Below are 21,691 nucleotides of genomic sequence, written 5' to 3'. Positions count from 1 at the left end.
AAATCCTCTCCTGTCAACCAGTTGCTCCTCAACGTACATTAAATACGGTGAAGCTGATACATCGATGGACATTTCAATGACACAACAGAATCTGAAACATAAACATCTTGTTTCAGATACGTGGACTCGTGTCTTTATTCACACAGGGCAAAACGCTCCAGCTCAGATTCAGACACCATATGGTTTAGTCTCAGTTGTGAAACTTTATAAGCCGTTTTTATTTAGTCAGGGACAATGTTTTGCTCCTCATAGTAATCAAGATTAATTACCTCCACCAGGGAGGATGTGTATTTAACCCCTTCCATTTGTTTGTTTATCAGCAGGATTACACAATGAAAGAACCATAAAAACTGGTTGAAGAAACAACTCATTAACTTTGGAGCCGATCCAGAAAAGAGATGGTTCCATGACCTTTTTTTGTCACTTTCTTTAACATATCAAGATAGAGATTTTATTAACATTTTCATAAATTTCCCGGAGTTATTTAGGGGACGTAGAGCAGATTTAATTGTGGTTTAATAAGGGGACTGTTGGGCCTTGGTGGAGGCATGTGCTCTACTGAGAGTCAGTACAGTTTTTTACTACTGATCATTCTTCTCTCTATTTAAAATTATGGGGCATTAACACTTACATAATGTGTGTGGTGATTTCATGCTGACGGTGAAAATATTGTTACTCTAACTCCTGACTGAGGAAGATTGGTCTCCAATAAAGATAAACAGGTGCTTACACACAAACCTAACTTAGAAACATCAGTGAGAGGTGTGTGAGCTTAAAGCGATGATTCACAGACAAATTCAAAGTCACACATTATCTACTCTCCACTATGTCGATGGAGTGGTGGGGGAAGTGTTTGAGTCCACAAAACACTTTTGGAGATTCAATGGTAAAGAGTGTTGCCACCAAATCCAATGCAATCGATGTAAATTGTGAATACTACTTCAAACATGATAAAACAACAGAAAAAACGACAACATGCCCCCATACTGCTCGTTTGGTGTCATCCATGTGTCCGCAAGCCCCGGCAATCAAATATGATTCAAAACGACGTCATTTACACCGTTTGTCCTAAATGTCTGCAACTGGAAAGAGCGATGCTAGAAGATATAGCGATGCTAACTCCGACCCCGGGCATGCCTTTGGGTGAGAGCGTGTGCTCAGAGGACATCAGAGGACATTAAGGCTTAAAGCGTGCTATAAATGATGCCGTATTGGATTTGGCTGCAACACTGTTTATTCCTGAAACTCCAAAAGTGTTTAATGGACACTGAGCTATCCCTTTGATAAAAAAAAAGTGATAATACAAAATATAATCTTTACCTTAGAGTTATGTGAGCGTACAACCAGGTGTGTGTTTGGTAGAGTGTCTCTCAATGTCAGAATCAGGTTTTTTATTTACAGATTGGAGTGTCTACCACTTTCTGGCCCTCCAGCTGCAGTCTTCAGCAGGATCATCACAATAAGCTAACACGTGCATGTACCCTTAAAACATATAACCGCAGGTGTGCCTATGCAGAATAGGGACTAGTGTCAGGACAGGGATAGTCAATCCCACAGGCCAACCAAGGAAACCAGTTCTCTCAATGAGTGGACTTTCCAGTCCATTCAAGATAACCCAGGAGCAGAGAGGAGGAGCTGAGACAGACATCAGCTTGGCGAAGCTGTGCTGAATCCGCTCAAACACACCTGGGACATGGAGGAGAAAGGCAGTTCACACGGGGAGTATTTTGTGCAGAGGGAGATTCTGGATGAGCTGCGTCTTGATGAAGTGGCGCAAAAATGGAAGAGGACCAATTCACCGAACCTGGGAGAACGGGTGAAAGAGTCCCTGAGGTAAAAACTAAAAAAGGACACATGGGGAGAGTGGTGTAACCGGCAACAAATGAGAAAACTGAAAAACCCTGAGACAATGAAACAAACTGACAAGACTGATATGTTTGTATTTGGCTTTGAAATGTCTATTTATTTTGTGTGTGACTTTGCTTTACCTCTGGCTGCTCAAAAAGGACTTACAATAATGAATAGTCATGAATACGTCTGTGTGTGTTCATGGTAATTGTGTTTGTCAACTGTTTTCCCCTCTCAAAGCAAAACAATGATGATTAAAAAAAGCTTTAATCATGTAATGAATGACAATGAGGGAACAAAGACCATTTACTCAGCTGGAAGCAACAGTCACACATTATATGAGACATATTAAACACTCAAACCTGCGTAGGACATTTCCTTTTGCATTTAGAAGTTAAAAGTAACACATTGCCTTTAAAACGGCCTGTTGATAAAAACTGCAGAGTTTTTTCACGACAAATTAATCACTAATCAATAAGGTTTTGCGTTTCTGGGTGCTGATTTAAAAATCTACTCTTTCACATAAAATCCAGAATTCATAACCATACAAATATAACATATAGAAATTGCAAAAAATATTTGACATCTAAAGTTTGACACTATTTGTCTTTTGTCACTGAGAAGCTCAATCTCATGTGGGTATGTGCACATACCCACATGGAGGGTTTCTGCTCTTCCAAATCACACTGACTGCAAGTTATTAGTTATTAATAAACGATTTTATTCAATCATCGAATGCATTTAGAAGATCTGCCTGTAGTGATGTAGCAATAACAGAATTACAATTTGTGGAGGACTTATATCATTTCACAATTGTTTTTCTTATCCTTCAGCATTGAAGCCGGAAAGTTCAGAATTCAATGGATAACCCTCCAAGCAGGAGGTATTTTAGTTAGTTGGTTAGCTTTTGTTTGTTTGTAAGCAAGATTACACAAAAATCTCTGAACGGTTAACCACCATACTTAGTGGCCAGACGGCGTATGGATAAGGGAAGAACCCATAAAATGTTGGTGCGTACCCGGATCAGGGGACAGATCCAGGATAAGAAGTATTCAACTTTTTCTCCATTTTTCCAAAGAATGTTTCATGGATTATAGTCAAATATATCAGGCATATGGGGAGAAAGGGAACTGATACATATGAGTAGGTGAGATGTGGTGCAGATTGATTGAATTTAAAGTTTCAGTGTGTAGAATTTTAGGACATCTAGTGGTGAATTTGCATGTTGCAGCTGAATACCCCTCACCTCACCCTCCCGTTCCAAACATGAAAGAAAACCTGTGGTAGCCTTCAGTTGTCATAAAAACTCAAAAGTTTAGTTTGTCCGGTTTGGACGACTGTTAAAAACATTGGATGATTGCAGACTAATGAAAGCCTCACAAGCATTATTTTATATTCAATTTCTGCCAATGAATCCCTTCACCTGAATCTTACACTGAAGTTTGAAGGAGCTTGTTGGGACATGCAGGTTCTAAATGGGAAATTACTTGTGTGTCAGATAAATGAGCGTTACCTATTTCTGTTGCAGATGTTCGGTGCCCAGGTTGAAGCAGACAGTGGTGAGCTGGGTGCCTGTTCTTGGCTGGCTGCCTAAATACTCCATCAGAGAAAATGCAATTGGAGATCTGATCGCTGGCTGCAGTGTGGGCATCATGCATCTGCCGCAGGGTTTGTATATATGGATGTGCACAGTGGAGGGAGCTCAGTGTTTGTCCAAACAGACTTTAAAAGTTCAGTTCAGAGTTCATAATCTGTGCCACTCTCATACCGATCCAAGCGAGGCTGCTTCCAGTCTTTATACTTCATATTTAATGGTCATGAGAGTGTTAATGGTATCAAAACTCTGATCTCAGCAATTAAATCAAAAAAGTTTTAACAGCCAAAATATAGCCACCTTAGCTAACATCACATTTAGTTTACATAAGGGAGTAGGCTTTTTCTTTATAGATTTTTATGTTTTTTTTACCAGGTATGGCGTATGCTCTTCTGGCTTCCCTACCCCCTGTGATTGGCCTGTATACTTCTCTATTCCCGGTGCTGGTCTACTTCATCTTTGGCACCTCCAGACACCTCTCCATAGGTGAGAAAGAGTGTGTGTCTGTGGCTTCTTGTAATTAAGACTGAAATACACATAACAAAATGAGTTCCCTATGGATAAAAGGATCCGGGTTGATGTGTCTGTGTGAATCTAAATGATTTTGAATTTTCAGGTACGTTTGCGGTGATGAGCATCGTGATCGGGGGTGTGACAGAAAGGCTGGCCCCCGACAGTGACTTTATCGTAAACGGCACCAACGGATCACAGGTTCACGATTTTGGAGCTCGGGATGCCCTGAGGGTAAAGGTAGCGTGTTCCCTCACAGTCTTGACAGGGATCTTTCAGGTGTGTTTCTGTCCTTTTCAACCAAACAACCGTTTTATTTCATATTTCACTGCTCTGTATTTACCCTCTCTCTTTTTCTTCCCTGTCCTAAGATCCTGTTTTTTGTGGTGAGGTTTGGCTTCGTGGTCACGTACCTGTCCGAGCCGCTGATCCGTGGCTATACTACAGGGTCAGCGTGTCATGTGTGTGTCTCACAGCTCAAGTACCTGTTTGGAGTCACACCATCACGATTCACAGGTCCCCTCTCCCTTATCTATGTGAGTATGTCAGGCACCATGAAACTACAATATGGAAACACACAAGTTAAATGAAAGTTTGGTAAATCTTACCTTGTCTTATTTTATTTAGACCATTAGTTGTGTTGATTCAACAACACACCTAACTTATATTTTTGCATAAACTTGACCTCAGAGTTGTTGTATCGTCTCGTGTGACCATAGACAGGCCAGAGGGCAGAGCAAGATTTAAACACCAGGTTCATTGAATTGTTTTCCAACCTTCTCCCTCTCCTCCATCCTTCTCTCCTCCACTCTTTTTGCTCGTAGACTGTGGTGGATATTTGCCGAATGCTGCCTGAGACCCAGGTGCCGGAGCTGGTGGTCAGCCTGGTGTCGCTCACTGTTCTCATTGTGGCCAAAGAAATCAATGACTGTTACAAACAGAAGCTGCCGATGCCCATCCCTGTGGAACTGATAGTTGTGAGTCTGTCTGTTCCTTTCGTCACTCATGCAGCAGGTGCATTAGGTTAATCGTCCAGCAGGGGGGCACCATGACCACAGTTGACCTAGCTCTACACGTGCTGCAGCCTGTGCTCAAACTGAAGAGTTACTCCACACGTTGAAGCCTTTGTTTTTTCTCAACAGATCATAGCAGCAACAATCATCACCCACTTCTGCGGACTTGAGACTAAATACAAGCTTGATGTTGTTGGGCCGATTCCCAGTGGGTGAGCTCGTGTGTGTGTCTGCAATGAGTTTGTGTGGACAAAACAGAAAGAGGAAGTGAAAGTAGGGGTGAGACTGAGGTCGGCTGTTTGAACAAAACTGTTTACAAGACAGAGCAGCACCAGATTTTCAGATTGTCTGATATGTAGAGTTGTTTATGAGACAAACAGGGTCACAGATTGTGGATTGCTGGTGGAATAGTCCATTAGTGAGATTGCTTTATCATATTCATGGAAATGCACTTTCAAACAAATATTTAAATGTTTCTCAGTGATTGAAAATGTTAATGAGTTTGCCAGCTTCAGCTTGTGCATATAACAATAACAGAAATCTACAACCTGCAGCTAGTGCTAAACCAATAGTCAGGAAAAGGTCACACGTGAAGTGTTACAAGAAAACTCTAAGTTAAAACTATTTGAATGTCACGGTGTTGGAACAGCCTCAGGGAAAATGTCACATTCCGTATGATCTGATTGGACACTACACTGGTACAAACTCCAACCATTCACCCTTTCATCCTGCTCCAGGCTCCAGGCCCCTCAAGTTCCAGATACCTCATTTTTCTCCGAGATGATAGGCGATGCCTTCACCGTGGCCATCGTGGGCTACGCCATCAACATTTCCCTGGGCAAAACGTTTGGCCTTAAACATGGCTATAAGGTGGACAGCAACCAGGTGAGGCAAAAGATACACTGTGGTTCTCACAAGCAGCTGTGAGAGTCTGTGTCCCTGCTCCTGTCTGACTCCCTGCTAGCAGGGGAGAGTCAAACCTCAACTTAATATTAGACTTAACTCTATCTGGCCACTTTGCATCATGTTATCCTGGATCAACAACACACTCACAGCTACTTAAAGACATTATTATGTAACAATTCTACATGAAAATGTAAAAGAAGCAACAACTAGACCTATGTTATATATTTACTTGTGTACTTATTTATTATTTACAAATGTATGATCAATGACAGTAATTGTCAATGATATGGTGGTTATTACTAAAATGCATATAATTTTTGCAACTAATAAAAGTAAAAACACAATCACATGCATGGAGGCTTTTCATTTACAAAGTGTGAGTCATCCAGTTCTCACACACCTCACAGTGGAATAACCATGAATATACACTTGGAGTGACTTGGCATAAATCTGACATATGTAAACACGTTTGTTTGAGACACAGAAGTAGAAATTGGATCGTGGACTCTACAGAAATGGGTTTATCATCCCCATCAGTCACGGAGATGCAAGTACTTTCTCTTCTCTCTTCTCTGACAATTTATTCTTGATGCCCCAACCTGCTTCCTATTTGCTTGCACAGCAGCACTGAATGATTAATGTTCCCCTAAAAATACATGCACAGAGCAGCCAAACTTTCCCCCCCATCCCTTTAGCTCTTATTATTGTCTGCAACACATGGACTTACAGTACACCCACTTGCGGATGGATGTGCCCGGGATCATTGTGCTGCAAAGAGAGGGATGGGTTGGGAGCACTCGCAGTCTCTAAGAGCCCGCCTGCTGAATCATTAATAGCCAACAAGCTTTGTGCAATGAAGTGTCTCTTAAATATTCACACATTGCTCTCAGGGTGTCGGTCATGTGTTGAGAATTGCTATAATACAACAGTAGATTAATATTATTGACCCACAGGTCACAGACTCCAGACACTAAAGGTCTTGATGTTAAAATCAGCTAATGTCAGGATTAATATAGTCAGCTTAATAAACATGCAAGTTACTACTTCAACCTGTCTGTCTGTTTCTTTTTTAATTCCAGGAGCTGGTTGCTCTGGGTCTCAGTAACACTATTGGCAGCTTCTTTCAGTGTTACTCTGTGACCTGCTCGCTGTCTCGCAGCCTCATCCAGGAGAGCACGGGGGGCAAGACACAAGTAAGCATGTCTACACAAACATTCACAGAAAGCACAATGCACCTATGACCAGCCGGAGACCAGTGACTGTACAATAAAACTGTGTGTCTGTGTGTTTTGTCAGGTTGCGGGAGTGGTTTCATCCATCATTGTGCTGATCACAGTTTTGAAAATTGGTGCTCTCTTTGAAGATCTCCCCAAGGTAACACCCTCCTATGCACCATTTCTTGCTAATGATCCCCATCTCTCCTGGCATACAATTTAATAACCAATAGCTTGTGTGGTTGTGTGTGTGTCTTTGTTTGCTCCTCAGGCTATTTTAGCCACAATAGTGTTTGCGAACTTGAAAGGGATGTTTAAGCAGTTCATGGATGTGCCGATGCTGTGGAGGACCAACAAGGTGGACCTGGTACGACTAAATCCAGCCCAGTTAAAAACTGGAAATGTTGCTGCGTCACTGTTTTGACCCCATTGACTCTCAGTGTTTATACTGCCCTCTAGCTGGTGTGGCTGGTAACATTAATAAGCACCATCCTGCTCAACCTGGACCTGGGTCTGGCTGTCTCCATTGGCTTTTCCATGCTCACTTTCATCTTCAGAACACAACGGTAACTATGCGTAACTGATTATTAATTATTGACGTGCATGCAGCCATGGTGGGATAATCCTCATGTGATTTTTCTTCGAGCTTCAGGGGAGTTGTTTTTCTAATTTTGCCACTTCAATACCTTTCAGACCCCGTTACTCCATCTTGGGCCAAGTGCAAGGCACTGACTTGTATCTGGACATAGACGCCTACGGGGGGGTAAGAATCTTTCAGTGCTAAGTACCTTTTGCTTCAGTAGAGAGCTAAAGGGCCAGGTCACTAAACTTCAACGGTCACATTTTCTTATTAATCTCTTATGTTCTGTAGCCATGACATGAGCTTTGGTTTTTGTTCATTTATTTATTCTAACCTTTCTCGTCCTGTTCCTTAAAATGGTGCATGCATTTCTGGCAGGGCCCTCATTTATATTCTACAGAGTTCTCTGGCAGGTTCAGTCCTCCTCAGTAGAAAGTAATTTGATATATTGGCCTTGCTCAAACCATTATTCTGAGAAAGTCAGGTCTGGTCCCCCTCTTTGGTCCGGACTAAAAGATAACAACAACTGTCAAGAAATGTTTTACAGACATCCACAGAGGGCACAACGGATAAATACTAATGAGTTTTCCATAGTTGAAGTCTTAAAATGAAAGGTCTCTAGTACTAAAGGACAAACTGTCATAGTTAGTCCCAGTCAGAATGAATCGAAATGTGAGCCCTTAAGATTTCATTTAATAACATCCAAAATAAACATTTGTACAATAGTTGATGACAAAAATACAGTTCTTCCCATTGGCTCAGCTGTGCTCTGTGTTTAGGCTAAACTAGCAAATGTTACCACCATAGAGTGGGTATAAGGCTCTACTTGCACCCTCTATTCTGAAATGCCGCCACCTTACACTTTTGGAGCCAGAGTTTGCCCAGTAGCGATTACGGGATGAAGTTAGCGAGGTTAGCATAAAATAACCAAACTTATCAGAAACATGAACACTTGTTTCTGAATTTTTGTTACCTACAATTTTTGTCATTTTAGGTAACAAAACTACCTAAAATGACAAAAATAAACATATTTGACATACACCTCGACTTTTTAGTTTCACCCATGACCCTTTCGTCAGTACGGGAGAAGTGGGGTTTATGACCTATACTGCAGTCAGCCACTGGGTGGCGCTCGAGACATTTCGTAAACATACAGCTGCTAAACATCATCATGTTATTTGGCATGTTAACCTCCTTATGTTAGCATGCTGTGGACAGCACAAAGCTGTTACCTTGTCTGTAGACTCACATAGTCTGTTTCAGATGAAGTTTTTCCGGATGCGTACATTTCAGTGATTAGGCAAACAAAAGCAAAAACATCGGAGATACTGGATACTAAATTTACAAATATTTTTCAGGAATTTGGTTGAACTGTCCCTTTTAGATGAGCACTGTTGATAGTCAGATCATCACTGGTAGCAAAGCCTCATTTAGACAAACAACCACCTGGGGGAGGTAGAAATTGCCAATGAGATCAGAACCTGGTGTGATGTTCTGAACTCTTCTACCTCATGATATCTCCCCGCAGACTGAAGAGATTCCAGGAATAAAAATCTTCCGCTCATCTACGACTATCTGCTACACAAATGCAGAGATGTACTTGGAGGCCCTGCAAGCGAAGGTTAGTGTGTGAGGCTCCATGAATGTTGGTGGCTGTTTGTGTGCTGCTGTGTGTTTGATTACAAGATGTAAATCCTTGTCCCATCTACGGCACCTTTAATTGCTTTCATTATCCTGCCCAATCATCTCACCCTCTCTTTTCTCTCTTTAATGTGGTGCCCGGGCTTTTTGTGCAGAGTGGAATTGAAATCAGTAAGTTGCTGGGGGCCAAGAAGAAGCGAGACGCGGCGCTGAAGCCTAAAAAGGAAAACGCGAAAGCGAAAACGGAGGAAAAGACACAAGTACAATACAAATAACATGTTCAGGGACACTTTCATTCATCTGAAATGAAAGCAAAAGCTTATAAAAATCCATCTGATGTGTTCCCTAATTGTGGTTCCCTCTTTTTCAACCTAGCAGAAGCAAAAAGCGCTCAGAGACATGTCCATTCTCGCCATCTCTTTGACGGAGTTGACTGAGGACAAAGTCTCTGCAGGACTGAGTCAGGGGAACAGTGCAGCAGTAACCTCTACAAATGGCCTCAGTAAAGGAGAAGTAAACTCGGCCTACCAACATGACTCAGATTTAGACACAGGTTGCCACGGTGATGAAAGCATCTACCAGGAGCCGCACCATGGTGATGAGGAGAAGGAGGGGACCCGCGGATCAGATGTCCACAGCATCATCTTGGACATATCGTCCACCGGCTTTGTGGACACAGTCACTACAAATACATTGAAAAATGTGAGTTTTTGTTTGTCGGTGGTGACATGATCTGATACTTTGTTTGGAATGGGCGCACACAGGTTCAACTTGAGACAGAAGACAAACAAAGTAATGTCTGTCTTTTTCTCCCAGATTTTCAGGGACTTCGGGGAGATTAATATAAACATTTATCTCGCGGGATGCCAAGGTGAGTGGCACACCAGACAAAACAGAGACAAAGTGAATGACCCTAATGCATGGTCAAATCACTGGAGCTCTAGATACTGAATGCATCAAGGTCTCAGCCTCAGTGGCGCCACATTGTTCCTTGCCTGACATGTCACTCAAACATAAATATTTATCTCTTTACAATCATAAAAATGCTTTCCCTCTCATGGTCTCTCACTGTCACGCCTGCTTTTCCCCTCTGTGTAGCCTGTGTTGTGGAGCAGCTGGACACCGCAGGTTTCTTCTCAGAGTCCATCCCGAAGAGCAGGTTGTTTGTCACAGTCCACGATGCCGTGCTGCACATTCTCAAGAAACTGGGGCTGAGAGACTTTGTACTTGTACGTTCATCGTCGTGAATGTTCATTAACGCCTCTCAGATCCTTCAGCTTCACTCAGTTATCAGTGCCGGCTCATATTCTGAAATGCCCGCTCGTCCTAGCCTTGAATCTTCCACGTCTTTTTCCCCCCAGGACGTTCCCTGCATCAACCCGATGTAACCAACAGGGGTCAGACTGTTCCAACTCTCGCCATCCTCCCCCTCCTCCGCTGTGGTCCGCTCCTCACTATTGGTCGTCACTGTCTCCTCCCCCTTTAAAATCCAGGGAGCCGTTAATGTGGCAACGGGCTTTTTATGATATCGCTTAATGAGATCGCCAGCAATACGTCATCGTAGCTCTCTCTCTCTCTCTCTCTCTCTCTCTCTCTCTCTCTCTCTCTCTTTCCACAGAGGAGGGGCGGGGGATGAGTGGGAGAATGTAACAGACGAATAAGAGTCTGTATTTATAGCCGGTGTGAGAGAGTGAGTGAAAGGTTGACTGTGGAGGGGGGGGGGGCACACTCATATTTGAGAGGTGTTGTTGTGAACAGACGCACCACGATGTGTATGCATGTGTCAGTCTGTCAGTGCGTTGTGTGGGTTTTCTGGGATCTATGCAGTTGGCCCTTGTGTTGTGTTTGTAAGGGAAACCCACGTGTCATCTCACACAAATCAATAGAAAATATATTTGTAATTTATAGCACAAGACTTTGTCACCTCTGGGATGAAGAGGAGGAGGAAGGGGTGGGGGGTGTGGGGGGGGGGGTAATCCTGTTATCACCACCCATTCGTTTCCAAACGGCTGCAAGAAGGAGCTGAAGTGCAGATATGATGTAATAGGTGTCTACAGCGTGGGTGTATTTACAGTCAGTGATCACACATCTGATTCTTATATTTTGGGGGATGCAGTCTTGTCTCATCATCTATACTAACTCTCTTGCTTTTGCGGAACAGAGTATCGTAATAGACGGCACACAGTTCATGTGACAAATGTAATTCAATGATTAGGGCAGTCCCATCCAAGTAACTCTGCATCAGGCCTTGAAAAGTTTTGTTATTATTTTGACTTTCAGGAAATGTATTCAATTGCTTTCGTGTGCAATTCTGCAGTTTCTCACGACCAGAAATAAGGGCTAAAACAGAAACACATTTCCTTGTGCCTGTTGCTCAACACTGTGTCCACAGACTGATAACACTTCCAGTGTAATGCTTTATCAATATTTATCGGTCAAATGACTCTTGGAATTAATTTTTTTTATACATTTTTTCTGCACATTGTTCTGTGTAAATAAAGATTCACAAAAACACACAGTGTCCATCTTAATCTGGTCATTTATTGCTTCTTTCCTTTCACCAAGACTCTTGCCCCTCCCCACATCCCCGCCTCCTGCTCTTTGCACAATTCGATCTGAACTTTCTCTCCGTCTCCTTCTGATGGAAATATTGATCGTCATCCCCCTCCGAATATTGTTAACACTGATTCACAGACCCCACAATACACTGGATAAGTTAGTTCATAACACACAGCTGGAAGTGGTGATGCATTTTTCTCTTTTTGATTGTTTTGTTTTGTTTCTTACAAATGGAAGCTGTTCACGAAGAGAGTTCACTTGGCAGGAAACAATGATGGGCAAATACAACGCTACATGTAAATGAAGACACCACTGCCACAGTCCAACACGCACTCATTCTTACTCACACACACACACACACATTCAGACCATGGCATATCAGCAGCGAATGTGAGGTCTTTCATTTCGAAAGTTTCTCGAGAATTTTTTTTTTTTACGTTTCTGCCTACTCACAGTAAAATGACGTGACATGTTGGGAGGCTGTTGAACTTAAACAGAGAGGCACAGCGAAGGGAAGATATCGCAACTACACTGGACATATCGCACTCACGGAACAAGACTGGACGGAACAGCACAAAGGCAGGGGACAGAGAGAGAGGGGAGAATCAGCGAGGTAGCGTCAGAAAGCAGAGCAGACGGAACATCAGCCTGTGATGGCTGTATTCTTGCGGTTGGGTTTCAGTTCTTCTCCCATCTAATCTTTGGTCCAATTGTCCAGGGCTTTTCCATACCTTCAAAACTGTGGGCTGCGTAGTTAATCTGCACTTTGCTCTGACTGGGCCAGTGTGATGTGCATGCTTGTGGGGTCGCCTGCATGTTTGTATCTGTGTGTGCTGATGTCAAAGGCGACCTTGGATCTGTGTTCTGTCGGGCTCAGGTCATCAGATGACACTCTCAAAGGGTAGCTGATTCTTGGTTCCAGCAGGGGGCAGCAGTTTGGCCTCACTCTCTGGGGCCAGGTACTCCAGGTGATGTCTGCCCCAAACTGGGGTGGTAAGGTGCTGCCACCTCTGCACAGAAAAAGACAAGGACACGATGAGCTCGCTCCTGGACTGATGCTGGAGCTTTGAGTTTTAAGATAAGCATCTTAATTCACGCTCAAGATAATGTGCATATTCATCCATGTTTGCACCGTGGCCTACTGACCTCCCGCAAAGATCCTTTGCAGCGCAGCAGTTTGAAGAGAACAGTGACAGGGATACAGAGCATTGAGGATAGAGCCAATAACCAGCCGATTACTTCACCCCACAAGGGGTACGTATACGACGAGTTGTAGGTCAGGGGCTTGTAGTTCACCACGTGGAACAGGAACACACCCTGTATGCACACAAAACTGTCAGCGGTTTGCAAAGGCCACGTAGAACAAACAGAAAACCACACACAACAACTCTTACCAAACAGACGACAGGCGTGATGTAGGACCAGCACCACTTCATGTAGGGTAGGGGCTGGTAGCCGATCATACGAGCCACGTCGTCCATGAAACGGTCTGCGCCTGACAGGGATGACATAAGTATGGTGAGATAATGCTTTAGATTGTGTTGTTTGTGTTGTTTGTATTGCAGTTGTGCAGCATTGTCTCACCATAGACCCATGCAATCACCACACACTCCCAGAAGGCCTGCCACAGCAGAGTGATGCCACTGGCAGAGTAGTAGTCAAACAGCTGGAAGACATACATCCCTCCCTGACAGAAAAGAGAGAGAGCAGTGAGGATCCAGACTTTCCTGCTAATTCTTTATGTTTGACCTGATTGCAGCCCCATCTCCAATGTTCGGGATTTCATCCCATTTCAGTTCTGGCAATGGTTTCCTAAGCCCATGAAATTTTGGTGCAGTTCCAGGAATTCTTTTTTTTCCCCACTTTCTTTAACACTGCAACATTTTCACCAATTTCTAATGAAACACCACATAGATGATAAAACAGGGATATTTAGACTTCTCATATCTATGAGTGTGTTCACTTTAGTGCGACTACATCGAATTTTAAAGAGACTGTTGGACCTTGGCGAAAGTGTGCAATCTGATGTGAATAATTTGTTTCCTGTATTTCTATGGTACAGAACAATAAAAAAATAGCTTGAGTTTTTCCTGGCAGTTTGTTTAATGATCAACCAGTGAGTACCATTGAAAACTGATATAATTCATAGGCTACACAGGTGTGGCTGCAATAAAAAGTGTCTACGTGCGGCAAACAGTATCATTACAATGCAACAATAAAGGCCACCCAACAATGTGAAGTTGGACCATAAGACGAGAGGGAGACGATGCCCAGTGATACCGTGATGAGATCCTTGTGCCCATGTGATCCTGTTTATCCGGCGCCTGGGGACTGACATTCCAACATGACAATGCACGTCCTCATGTGGCACAGATTTGTAGTGCCCTGTCAGAGGCTGAGACGTCCCTGTCCTGCCTTGGCCTGCATACTCGCCAGACAGGTCACCCATTGAGCATCTGTGGGATGCTCTGGATCGGCCACAGCCGGAAAACAGCCGACAACTCCGCCAGGCCCTTGTGGAGGAGTGGAACAACATTCCACAGGCTAGTATTGACTCTTCTGTGATGAAGGTGTGTAGCACTATACGCAATGAAAACTGGGGGATATACCCAGTACTGAACAACTTTAACTAGACTTCAGCTGCGTTGCTTATTTTGCAGTTTAACTGTTCAGCTTTGAATTCACTCGACAAATGTTTATTGCCATAAGAGAAAAGAAATAGAAATCCAATGTGTACGTCAATGAAGGCTGCATCCCTACTAAGTCTATAATAGAATCATAAAAATAATCTTCCGACCCAATAGTTTCTGAATGGCATTGAATTCGGTCTGGAAGTAATTTTTTTTATCCCACTTAAATCCTGACAAACAACACACTGAGGTCTAAAACTCCACACTGTACCTCTGTGACCATAGACATGTCGATGAGGAAGCAGATGAAGCAGCAGATGGCCGCCACCACCTCTCGGCGCAGAGAGCCCAGGACAGATTTAGGGGGCAGCATGTCCATGATGCCTGTCATCAAACCTTCTACCCCGACGAACTGAAAAAGAAAGCAAGTGGATAAAAAGAGAGAGAGAATGAGGAGAGAAGTGAATGACAGACCCAGAGGTTAAGACTCAAGTCAGTATGCTTGGATGTTGTGCACAGATGTGCATTGTAACCTAGAAATGCAATGTACTTGGAAATAGCATATTGCTGAATCAACCCCATGACTAACCGCTAACGTTCCCTTTCAACGAACCAATGTACTATGTGTCAGGTGCACATCACATGCAACTGAGAGGTGAGCATGTCCGCTCAAGCTCACCTCCTCTGTCTGCAAACGCAAGGATGTTTATGTGTATCTTCGCAGAGACATATTTCAACCTGAGTTCAACCGAGAAGCTATTTTTACATCATTTACTAGAAATGGCAGCACATGCACGGGCCGAGTGGCTGTGGCAGGAAAAGGAGAAACATGAATGCAGAAGAAATGAAAGCGAGAGAGAGAGGAAGGAAAGTGAGAGTAACTGAAAGGATCGGAGAGCAGACAGACGCTCTCTGTGTGAATCAGACAGAAGCTCATTGACAAATCCCTGGGTTGTGAAACAATGGATGTAGGCACTGGCTCAAACAGACACACAACAAACAGGCTGCTAAGAAATGCAATGCTAAAACTGGACACGGTGTGACCGTTTGTGTAAGAGGAAGTGATACAGACACAGAAATGTAGACAATGCTTCTAAATAAGTGCTGCAGAATCAAAACAGCAAAAATACAGAAGCAGGTCATACCTGGCATTAGCACACAGCGTCCTCTCAGACAAAGCTAAGTTGGATAGAAACAACTGAGATGTGTCCTTACCTGGCTGTCCAAGCCCAGTATGAGCAACATGAAGAAGGGTTAAGAAGCAGAGTCAGAGGCATAAAGTATCCAGAGCAGGGCTTCCAAAGCCCGCGTCCAAACTGGAGAGCGAGAATATCTGCACCCGGCACTTATCTACAGTACATTATGAGGTGTAATGTTTCGATTATGGAATACATTTTATCAATACAAAAAATGGAATATGCAGTGTAGCTGGAGATTCTTCACCTTGATCTTGTCCCCGGCTGAAGATGGTTTTACTCTGGCTTATTGCCTTATCGTTGACGGTGTTGTCTTAGTGATGCTAACTGCTGGAGAGTGTTGTGAGTAGATACAAACTGTGTCTGGACTAAAACTATCTGAGCCGCTTGGCTGACTCGGTTTTGTGCTGACCCCATCACATGACAAGTGACTGTTGTGATGTTATTACACATGGAAGTTAAATAAAAATCCGATGTGGACGTTGCATAACCCCTGATTAAGCTCTCAATGTCAGCCCTCTACTCATTACAGTGGGTTTAAGGTGGCTACATTGTGGGGATGCCGTATCCTTACCACTCTCTGCTACCTTACTGATGTCCACGCCTTGCTCTTCAGCCATGAAGCCCAGCACAGAGAACACCACAAAGCCTGCAAAGAAACTGGTTCCACTGTTAATGAAGGCCAGGACGAATGCATCCCTGCAAGAAGAAAGAGGAAAAGAAAGAGAGAGGGGGTAAAAACAGAAGGGCAAGAATGTGACTGTGAGCAAAATATGAATTACAATATCCTGTAACATGAGGCTCAAAAGGGATGCTGTGTTGGCAAATCAGGGATCAATAGCAATTTCTCTGAAAGCTTCTGTTGTCGCAGTCGTTAGCAGGAGGAGAGGAAATAAACCAATGGTAAGTCTGTTCCAAGGTCTGAGAGGGGGAGAGTTAAATGATACCCGGACTGACTCACTGTATATACAGCACAAACTGTATCTAACATTATAATTATTCAAGCATTTATAAATGAATTATGTTGGAGATTTTATTCCCATTCAAATACAAAGTCAACATTCCAGTTTTATGGTCAGCACAGTGAGTGACCTTCAGTTTACGCTGATAAAGTCAAGTCGAGTTTGCGACACAAGCCAAGAATCCGCTCTGTATAAACAACAGTTGCAATACGGTGGATATTATAACAGCGTCAGCCGTCAATAAGCTCTATCCGTCTGAGGCAATACTCATAGGAATGCTTATGGATATGTATAATTACAACAAGTGAGAGTGGGTGGTTGGGTTAAGAAAGCCGGCCGCATCAAGACCACATTGTTTAGTAAGACTGCAGGTCTATAGCTGCACTAGTGGCCCTGTGAGGCTGTGATGTGGTGGAGGAGATTTAACTATGACCAAATAAAAGCGTGTTTATCCAAGACAAGGCTCAGCTTTTATTAGTGTGTAATTTGGACTACTGTGTGGTTTAGCTCACCTGCTCATTGAGCTGAATCCTAACATTATTATACAGAAATTTGCTGAACCCTCAAGAGCCCTGGGCTATTTGGGCCGTTTTGGTTGTGTTTGATTTTGCCTTTAAATACCACATTAAAAGATTTTACCATGTCAATGTTTGCTATATTTTCGGCACAAAATTGCTTGCACAACAAGAAACTTTTTTTTCCCCCCACATAGTATATAAACATATCAGATATAAAAACACACAGGACACGAGACCCCCACTGGCTCCTGAGTCCTAAATACATTGGCATCACAGCTCAGTTCATTTATACTTCTTCCAAGATATTCTGGGCTACTTTAAGTGAGTGTGAGAAACAGAGCTGAGTGGAAATACCTCAGGATCTGTACACATCTTTTAACTTCCAATTAAGGTCACGGCAGACAAAATACCAGATGGCAGGATATTCGTGAAGGCTCCTCCTATTACGGGCATTCCAAATATCTTCACAGAGTGATAAGATTATCTTGTTTTTCAATTATCCCTACTACAGCTGAGGCGCTAACGATCACAAACGTGTCTTCATATATTAGAATACTTATTAAGGGTTAATACTTTTAGGCTCATCGACCTGCCAACAGAAACGAAACTAGGGAGGCCACCTGTAGTTTAAACTCGGCGCTACACTCCCCTCTTCAATAAGGGCCGGCTTGACCTTCTATTGTACCAGTTCATATGTATTATGAAATAAAATAGAGCTTCTCCTGGAAACCCATTCGCTTCTATTATTATCACAGAGGAAATTACTTTACATGTGAAATGTGAGTAGTGGGCCAGGAAGTCTGGGGGCCTTCAGACATTGTTTCTCAATCTACTCGTTGAACGATGTGAAATCCCAGAGTGAAGCTGAGTTTCTATAGCACTGTGTGCGATTTAGAAGGCAGAAGTCTATTTCTGACATGTGCCGGCCCCAAACAGTGTAGCTCAGAATCAGGAAGGTCATGCATTATGGCGTGAAGAGGTTTCGAGGATTGAGGTTAGCCACCAGACAGACGTCATAGCTGTCGTGCATGGCTGCTCGTCTTTCCACCACCGTCCACACATTGTCCGCAGGATCCAGTCCCAAAATCTCCTTGGTGATGATCTCATGACGGCCTGCAGTCATGAGAGAGGGTATGTTAGTCATGGTTGACCAAAATCTAATTTCCATAGAGATACTGCCTCATCAGTCAGCTGGTATTCCCTGGCACTGAAGTAGACACAACATCTGCCTTGTGTTTGTGGACCAGGAAGGAGTTCAGAAAGCAAAGGACATTTTACCACACTGTTAAACTGATGGCCATGATTTTTGTTGACCGTGGGTTGGCTGGGTGGGCACGAATCAGATTGCCCCTCTGGTGCTGCCCTACAGTTAGATGGTGATGCTAGAAACTATGTAAAGAAGCTGCTGGAAGTAATTAACATGCAATCAGTCACTGACCTGCCCTCTTGTTGTATCCACAGAGGTAGAGCTTTCCCTCCACTACTCCTATATTGGTGGCATTGGTTCTGAGGGAGAGCAGAGTAGTGGGCAGGGTTGGTCCTGCCCTACAAGTGTCTGTATCTGGGCTATAGATCTCCACAGAGCTCAGACAGCAGCGTGATTGTCTGCGGTCTGCTCCATCGCATGCTATGCCACCTGAAGACAACACACACACATTATTTGACCCGTTTCTTCTCCTACAGAAAAAAAGAACAGAAGAAATGCATTTGATGCCTTGCTTGTGGTCTGACCTAATACATGGATTTCTCCATTTGGGAAAGCAGTGCCGCAGCGGTACCTGGAGTACTTCATCCTGGAACACTCGGTCCACCTGTCCTTGCTCGGGTCAAACTGAAACACACGGTTACTCAGCTTGTCTGGGTCGTCGTCCGTCTGATCCTTGGGGAAAAGAAGGCAGCAGATTTCACGAATAAATGGAACAATCAAGAAAAAGACAAGAAAATCATCTGAGAAATGGGAACCATGATTTAAGACTACTGTGTGTAGGATCATTCTGTTGGTTGTGTTGTAGATAACTGAGATGTTGCAACCTGTTGTTCAGATCTTTTTACACAGCTATGTATGGACCAAAAAAGCATCAACTATTAATGTTATTGTCCCGTGTCATTGCTCCTGCTGTGATCTGTCCCGTACCTCCACAGGCCCTCAGTGGAGAGGGAATGTAGCAAGTTTTTCTAGCATGGGGGGCAAAGCACCAACTGAGGTCAGGAAGTCCTCCGCGTCGGGCGGGCACTCCATCCTTATCAACCCCAGCCAAACAGAGCAGCAGGTCAGTGGCCTCCATGCCGTAACGAAGAGCCGGACGAGGTGGAACTGTTGTCTCACAGAGACCTGAGGTCTGGAGAGTATCAATTATCCCAAAACACTCAGCATCCCGAAGCAATATCTGGAAGAATCATTTATAGGCATTCTGTTCCGTCAGTTTACTAATCACTAGGAAAATGTGGGTTAAGAGTCTACAATTTTATCACTTGGCCTTTCCCTCCGAATATCCCTTCTCACTGGGTTTCTCCTCCTGACGGACGGCGAGCCTGAGCTTCGCTCTGAGAGTCCCCTCTTCTCCTCTCCACCCAGCGCAGCACTAGATCCAGCACCATCTCCTCCTGTGATATGTTGAGGTCATCTGAACGCAAGAGATCCCCAAGGATTTGGGCGTCCAGGTCCAGCACTTTGTCTTCTTCACAAACCTATAGAGAGCACAACAAATAAGGGGAAAAACAGAGCAGAGAGTTTCTGCCATCTAGTGGCTGCAATAAGTAGCTGAACAACTAAAATATGACACAACGTTAATGATAAAGAGCATTTTTAAAGAGTTCATCTATTCTGATCCTTTGAAATAGGCCGATTTCAAGGGACCAATAAAGACATATTATGATATATCTAATTTTCATAAATCATTTTCTTATCATGCTGTATTGTTGCCTCACAATTGTTTACGGCTGTGATTGAAAGATTATTTGACACGAGTGCTACTGAATGCCACAGTCTCCTATCTAATCCTATATCCTGTCTACTCAGTTTATTTGGTAATAATAAACATCCTACATCTCACTCTCGTTTTTTCCACCTGAAGGCTCCGTCCACATGGAGCAGGAAGGCAGCAGCAGCCACTGCCTGGATGTTGTCATTGGAGAGGGGGAGTTCAGCTCGGTACATGTAGCCCAGCAGCAGACTCAGATCTTTTGTGTCCAGGCCATGTTCACATGTGGTCTCTTTCAGACCACATGTGAACATGGCCTGGACACAAAAGATCGACAACAATAATGATGCATGAGAAAAAGGGGAATAAAATTCAGACAACCACTTGAAAAAAACTGTATAAATTGTGTGCAAGGCCTCTTTACCTGGAAGTAAGGGCTGAATGCGGAGAGCACAACCTTGTGGCAAGCAAAGGGAATCCCCTCGGCCAGCAGCACCACGTCCGTGAGCTCCTCAGAGGTTCTCATCCTCTCCAGCTGCCTGAGCAGGATTGAGCCGTGCTCGGCAGAGAGCACAACATCACCCAGGGCTCCATGGGCTCTCGTTCAGGCCGGGAGCAGAGAGAAAGCTTTTAGCAGAGCACTAACAAACACACATTACAGGTAAAGTAAGAGAGACAATCAAGGGGAACTTGTCAACCTGAATAGATCAAATGTTGCTGCCTCATCATTTGACCATACCAAACAAAATGAGACTCCTGGTAAACCAACAGCTAAACTTTATACTTTCATTCACTTTTTCATGCCAGTGGATTTGTAGCCTAATTTGAGCTCAAACTACTGTGGTTGGACCTACTTCACATGCTGCATGTACTCGTACTTTGTTAAGTGAATTTAATCCATGTACACTCACAAGTCCTTCCTATTCTTTCCAGCTAAGCTTTAATGAATAACTATAGCGTGTTGTGCTTTGTGCTGCTGATCCCTGTGTGATTGCAAAACATATTAACAACACAATATTTGTGTATTATTATTATTATTATTATTATTACTTTCTGCAAACAGTATTATTTCTATTTTTAAAATGTTCTATGTTATGAAAAGTGGTTCATAATTTTCAAAGGAGATATTCTGCATGTATGAATTTCAATTAGAAAAATATATACTGTATAAAAACATCAGGACCATATCAAATCAAAGCACAGACAACAGGAGGACTATCAAGTGTCTCCCATAATACTTGATGGTTTCACTCTGCTCATACAGACGACTTTTCGACCAGGGTCTTAAACTGGCTCTGGCCACCGACTCACACACTTTTGCAGACGATGTCGACACTGTCAGTGGGCGTGCCAAACACACACAGGCCTCTGAACTCCATGCAGACATGCATAGGTAACTCGCAGCATGACTTATCTAGACACAGAGAAAGCAGCCATCCTACCAGTGTTGTACCGAGCCTGTCCCCAGCCAGGATTTGGATGATGTCACTTGTGATGTCTTAAACTGCTCCAGGCGAGTGTGTTTGTATTTGTTTATTATTGGACTGGCAGGTCTGTCTTCTGTTCTAGTTGCTGCCTGTGAGTGCGGCATTGACACGC

General features: G+C 43.5%; 3 protein-coding genes across 7 annotated transcripts; 1 reads left to right on the top strand and 2 right to left on the bottom strand.

Moving 5' to 3' along the window:
* The first annotated feature begins 1,500 nt into the window (after window positions 1-1,500).
* On the top strand, window positions 1,501-11,243 carry LOC133956509 (solute carrier family 26 member 6-like). 2 transcript variants are annotated; one of them, XM_062391625.1, is made up of 19 exons: window positions 1,501-1,833; window positions 3,377-3,516; window positions 3,818-3,928; window positions 4,059-4,231; window positions 4,324-4,488; window positions 4,777-4,929; window positions 5,095-5,177; window positions 5,703-5,850; window positions 6,951-7,064; window positions 7,168-7,245; window positions 7,357-7,452; window positions 7,545-7,651; window positions 7,779-7,848; window positions 9,194-9,286; window positions 9,462-9,566; window positions 9,685-10,008; window positions 10,123-10,177; window positions 10,405-10,535; window positions 10,668-11,243. In XM_062391625.1, exons 1-19 carry the CDS (start codon window positions 1,694-1,696, stop codon window positions 10,692-10,694), a joined length of 2,313 nt encoding a protein of 770 aa, XP_062247609.1. In that variant the 5' UTR covers window positions 1,501-1,693; the 3' UTR covers window positions 10,695-11,243. The 2 variants fall into 2 exon arrangements, with proteins under 2 accessions (XP_062247609.1, XP_062247608.1); XM_062391624.1 differs by having other exon boundaries at window positions 1,502-1,833; window positions 9,682-10,008.
* A 570-nt stretch (window positions 11,244-11,813) lies between these two features.
* Window positions 11,814-18,132, bottom strand: LOC133956511 (sodium- and chloride-dependent creatine transporter 1-like). Of its 2 annotated transcripts, XM_062391626.1 has the most exons (7): window positions 16,266-18,132; window positions 15,711-15,845; window positions 14,767-14,907; window positions 13,450-13,552; window positions 13,260-13,360; window positions 13,012-13,182; window positions 11,814-12,875 (listed from the first exon to the last, which is right to left on the bottom strand). In XM_062391626.1, exons 2-7 carry the CDS (start codon window positions 15,738-15,740, stop codon window positions 12,747-12,749), a joined length of 675 nt encoding a protein of 224 aa, XP_062247610.1. In that variant the 5' UTR covers window positions 15,741-15,845; window positions 16,266-18,132; the 3' UTR covers window positions 11,814-12,746. The 2 variants fall into 2 exon arrangements, with proteins under 2 accessions (XP_062247610.1, XP_062247611.1); XM_062391627.1 differs by lacking the exon at window positions 15,711-15,845 and having other exon boundaries at window positions 16,266-18,131.
* Window positions 18,133-18,668: 536 nt separating this feature from the next.
* Window positions 18,669-21,691, bottom strand: LOC133956512 (kelch repeat and BTB domain-containing protein 12-like). Of its 3 annotated transcripts, none has more exons than XR_009921154.1 (5): window positions 21,535-21,691; window positions 20,517-20,733; window positions 19,306-19,859; window positions 18,950-19,050; window positions 18,669-18,807 (listed from the first exon to the last, which is right to left on the bottom strand). XR_009921154.1 is itself a non-coding variant. In XM_062391628.1 (5 exons), the coding sequence occupies exons 2-4, from the start codon at window positions 20,616-20,618 to the stop codon at window positions 19,318-19,320; spliced, it is 480 nt and encodes a 159-aa protein (XP_062247612.1). In that variant the 5' UTR covers window positions 20,619-20,733; window positions 21,535-21,691; the 3' UTR covers window positions 18,915-19,050; window positions 19,306-19,317. The 3 variants fall into 3 exon arrangements, 1 of the variants encoding a protein (XP_062247612.1); XR_009921155.1 differs by lacking the exon at window positions 18,669-18,807 and having other exon boundaries at window positions 18,915-19,050; window positions 19,306-19,558; window positions 19,675-19,859; XM_062391628.1 differs by lacking the exon at window positions 18,669-18,807 and having other exon boundaries at window positions 18,915-19,050; window positions 19,306-19,510; window positions 19,675-19,859.

This window comes from Platichthys flesus, chromosome 7 (genome assembly GCF_949316205.1).
Source record: "Platichthys flesus chromosome 7, fPlaFle2.1, whole genome shotgun sequence".
Classification (NCBI taxonomy): Eukaryota; Metazoa; Chordata; class Actinopteri; order Pleuronectiformes; family Pleuronectidae; genus Platichthys; species Platichthys flesus.
The sequence above is the reverse complement of the archived record's forward strand: the minus strand, read 5'-3'. Positions and strand labels throughout refer to the sequence as shown.

What these genes read in the sequence shown, in the direction of transcription:
- LOC133956509 (XM_062391624.1), top strand. Translation starts at nt 1,694, where the DNA reads ATGGAGGAGAAAGGCAGTTCACACGGGGAGTATTTTGTGCAGAGGGAG. An exon ending in TTCATCTTCAGAACACAACG is followed by an intron (nt 7,652 to 7,778) that starts GTAACTATGCGT and finishes AATACCTTTCAG; the next exon opens with ACCCCGTTACTCCATCTTGG. An exon ending in ACATAGACGCCTACGGGGGG is followed by an intron (nt 7,849 to 9,193) that starts GTAAGAATCTTT and finishes ATCTCCCCGCAG; the next exon opens with ACTGAAGAGATTCCAGGAAT.
- LOC133956512 (XM_062391628.1), bottom strand. Translation starts at nt 20,618, where the DNA reads ATGAGAACCTCTGAGGAGCTCACGGACGTGGTGCTGCTGGCCGAGGGG. An exon ending in CATTCAGCCCTTACTTCCAG is followed by an intron (nt 19,860 to 20,516) that starts GTAAAGAGGCCT and finishes TGCTCTCTATAG; the next exon opens with GTTTGTGAAGAAGACAAAGT. An exon ending in CCGTCAGGAGGAGAAACCCA is followed by an intron (nt 19,511 to 19,674) that starts GTGAGAAGGGAT and finishes GATACTCTCCAG; the next exon opens with ACCTCAGGTCTCTGTGAGAC.
- LOC133956511 (XM_062391626.1), bottom strand. Translation starts at nt 15,740, where the DNA reads ATGTTGCTCATACTGGGCTTGGACAGCCAG. An exon ending in TACTGGGCTTGGACAGCCAG is followed by an intron (nt 14,908 to 15,710) that starts GTAAGGACACAT and finishes TTTCTTTTTCAG; the next exon opens with TTCGTCGGGGTAGAAGGTTT. An exon ending in TCACGCCTGTCGTCTGTTTG is followed by an intron (nt 13,183 to 13,259) that starts GTAAGAGTTGTT and finishes GTGTGCATACAG; the next exon opens with GGTGTGTTCCTGTTCCACGT.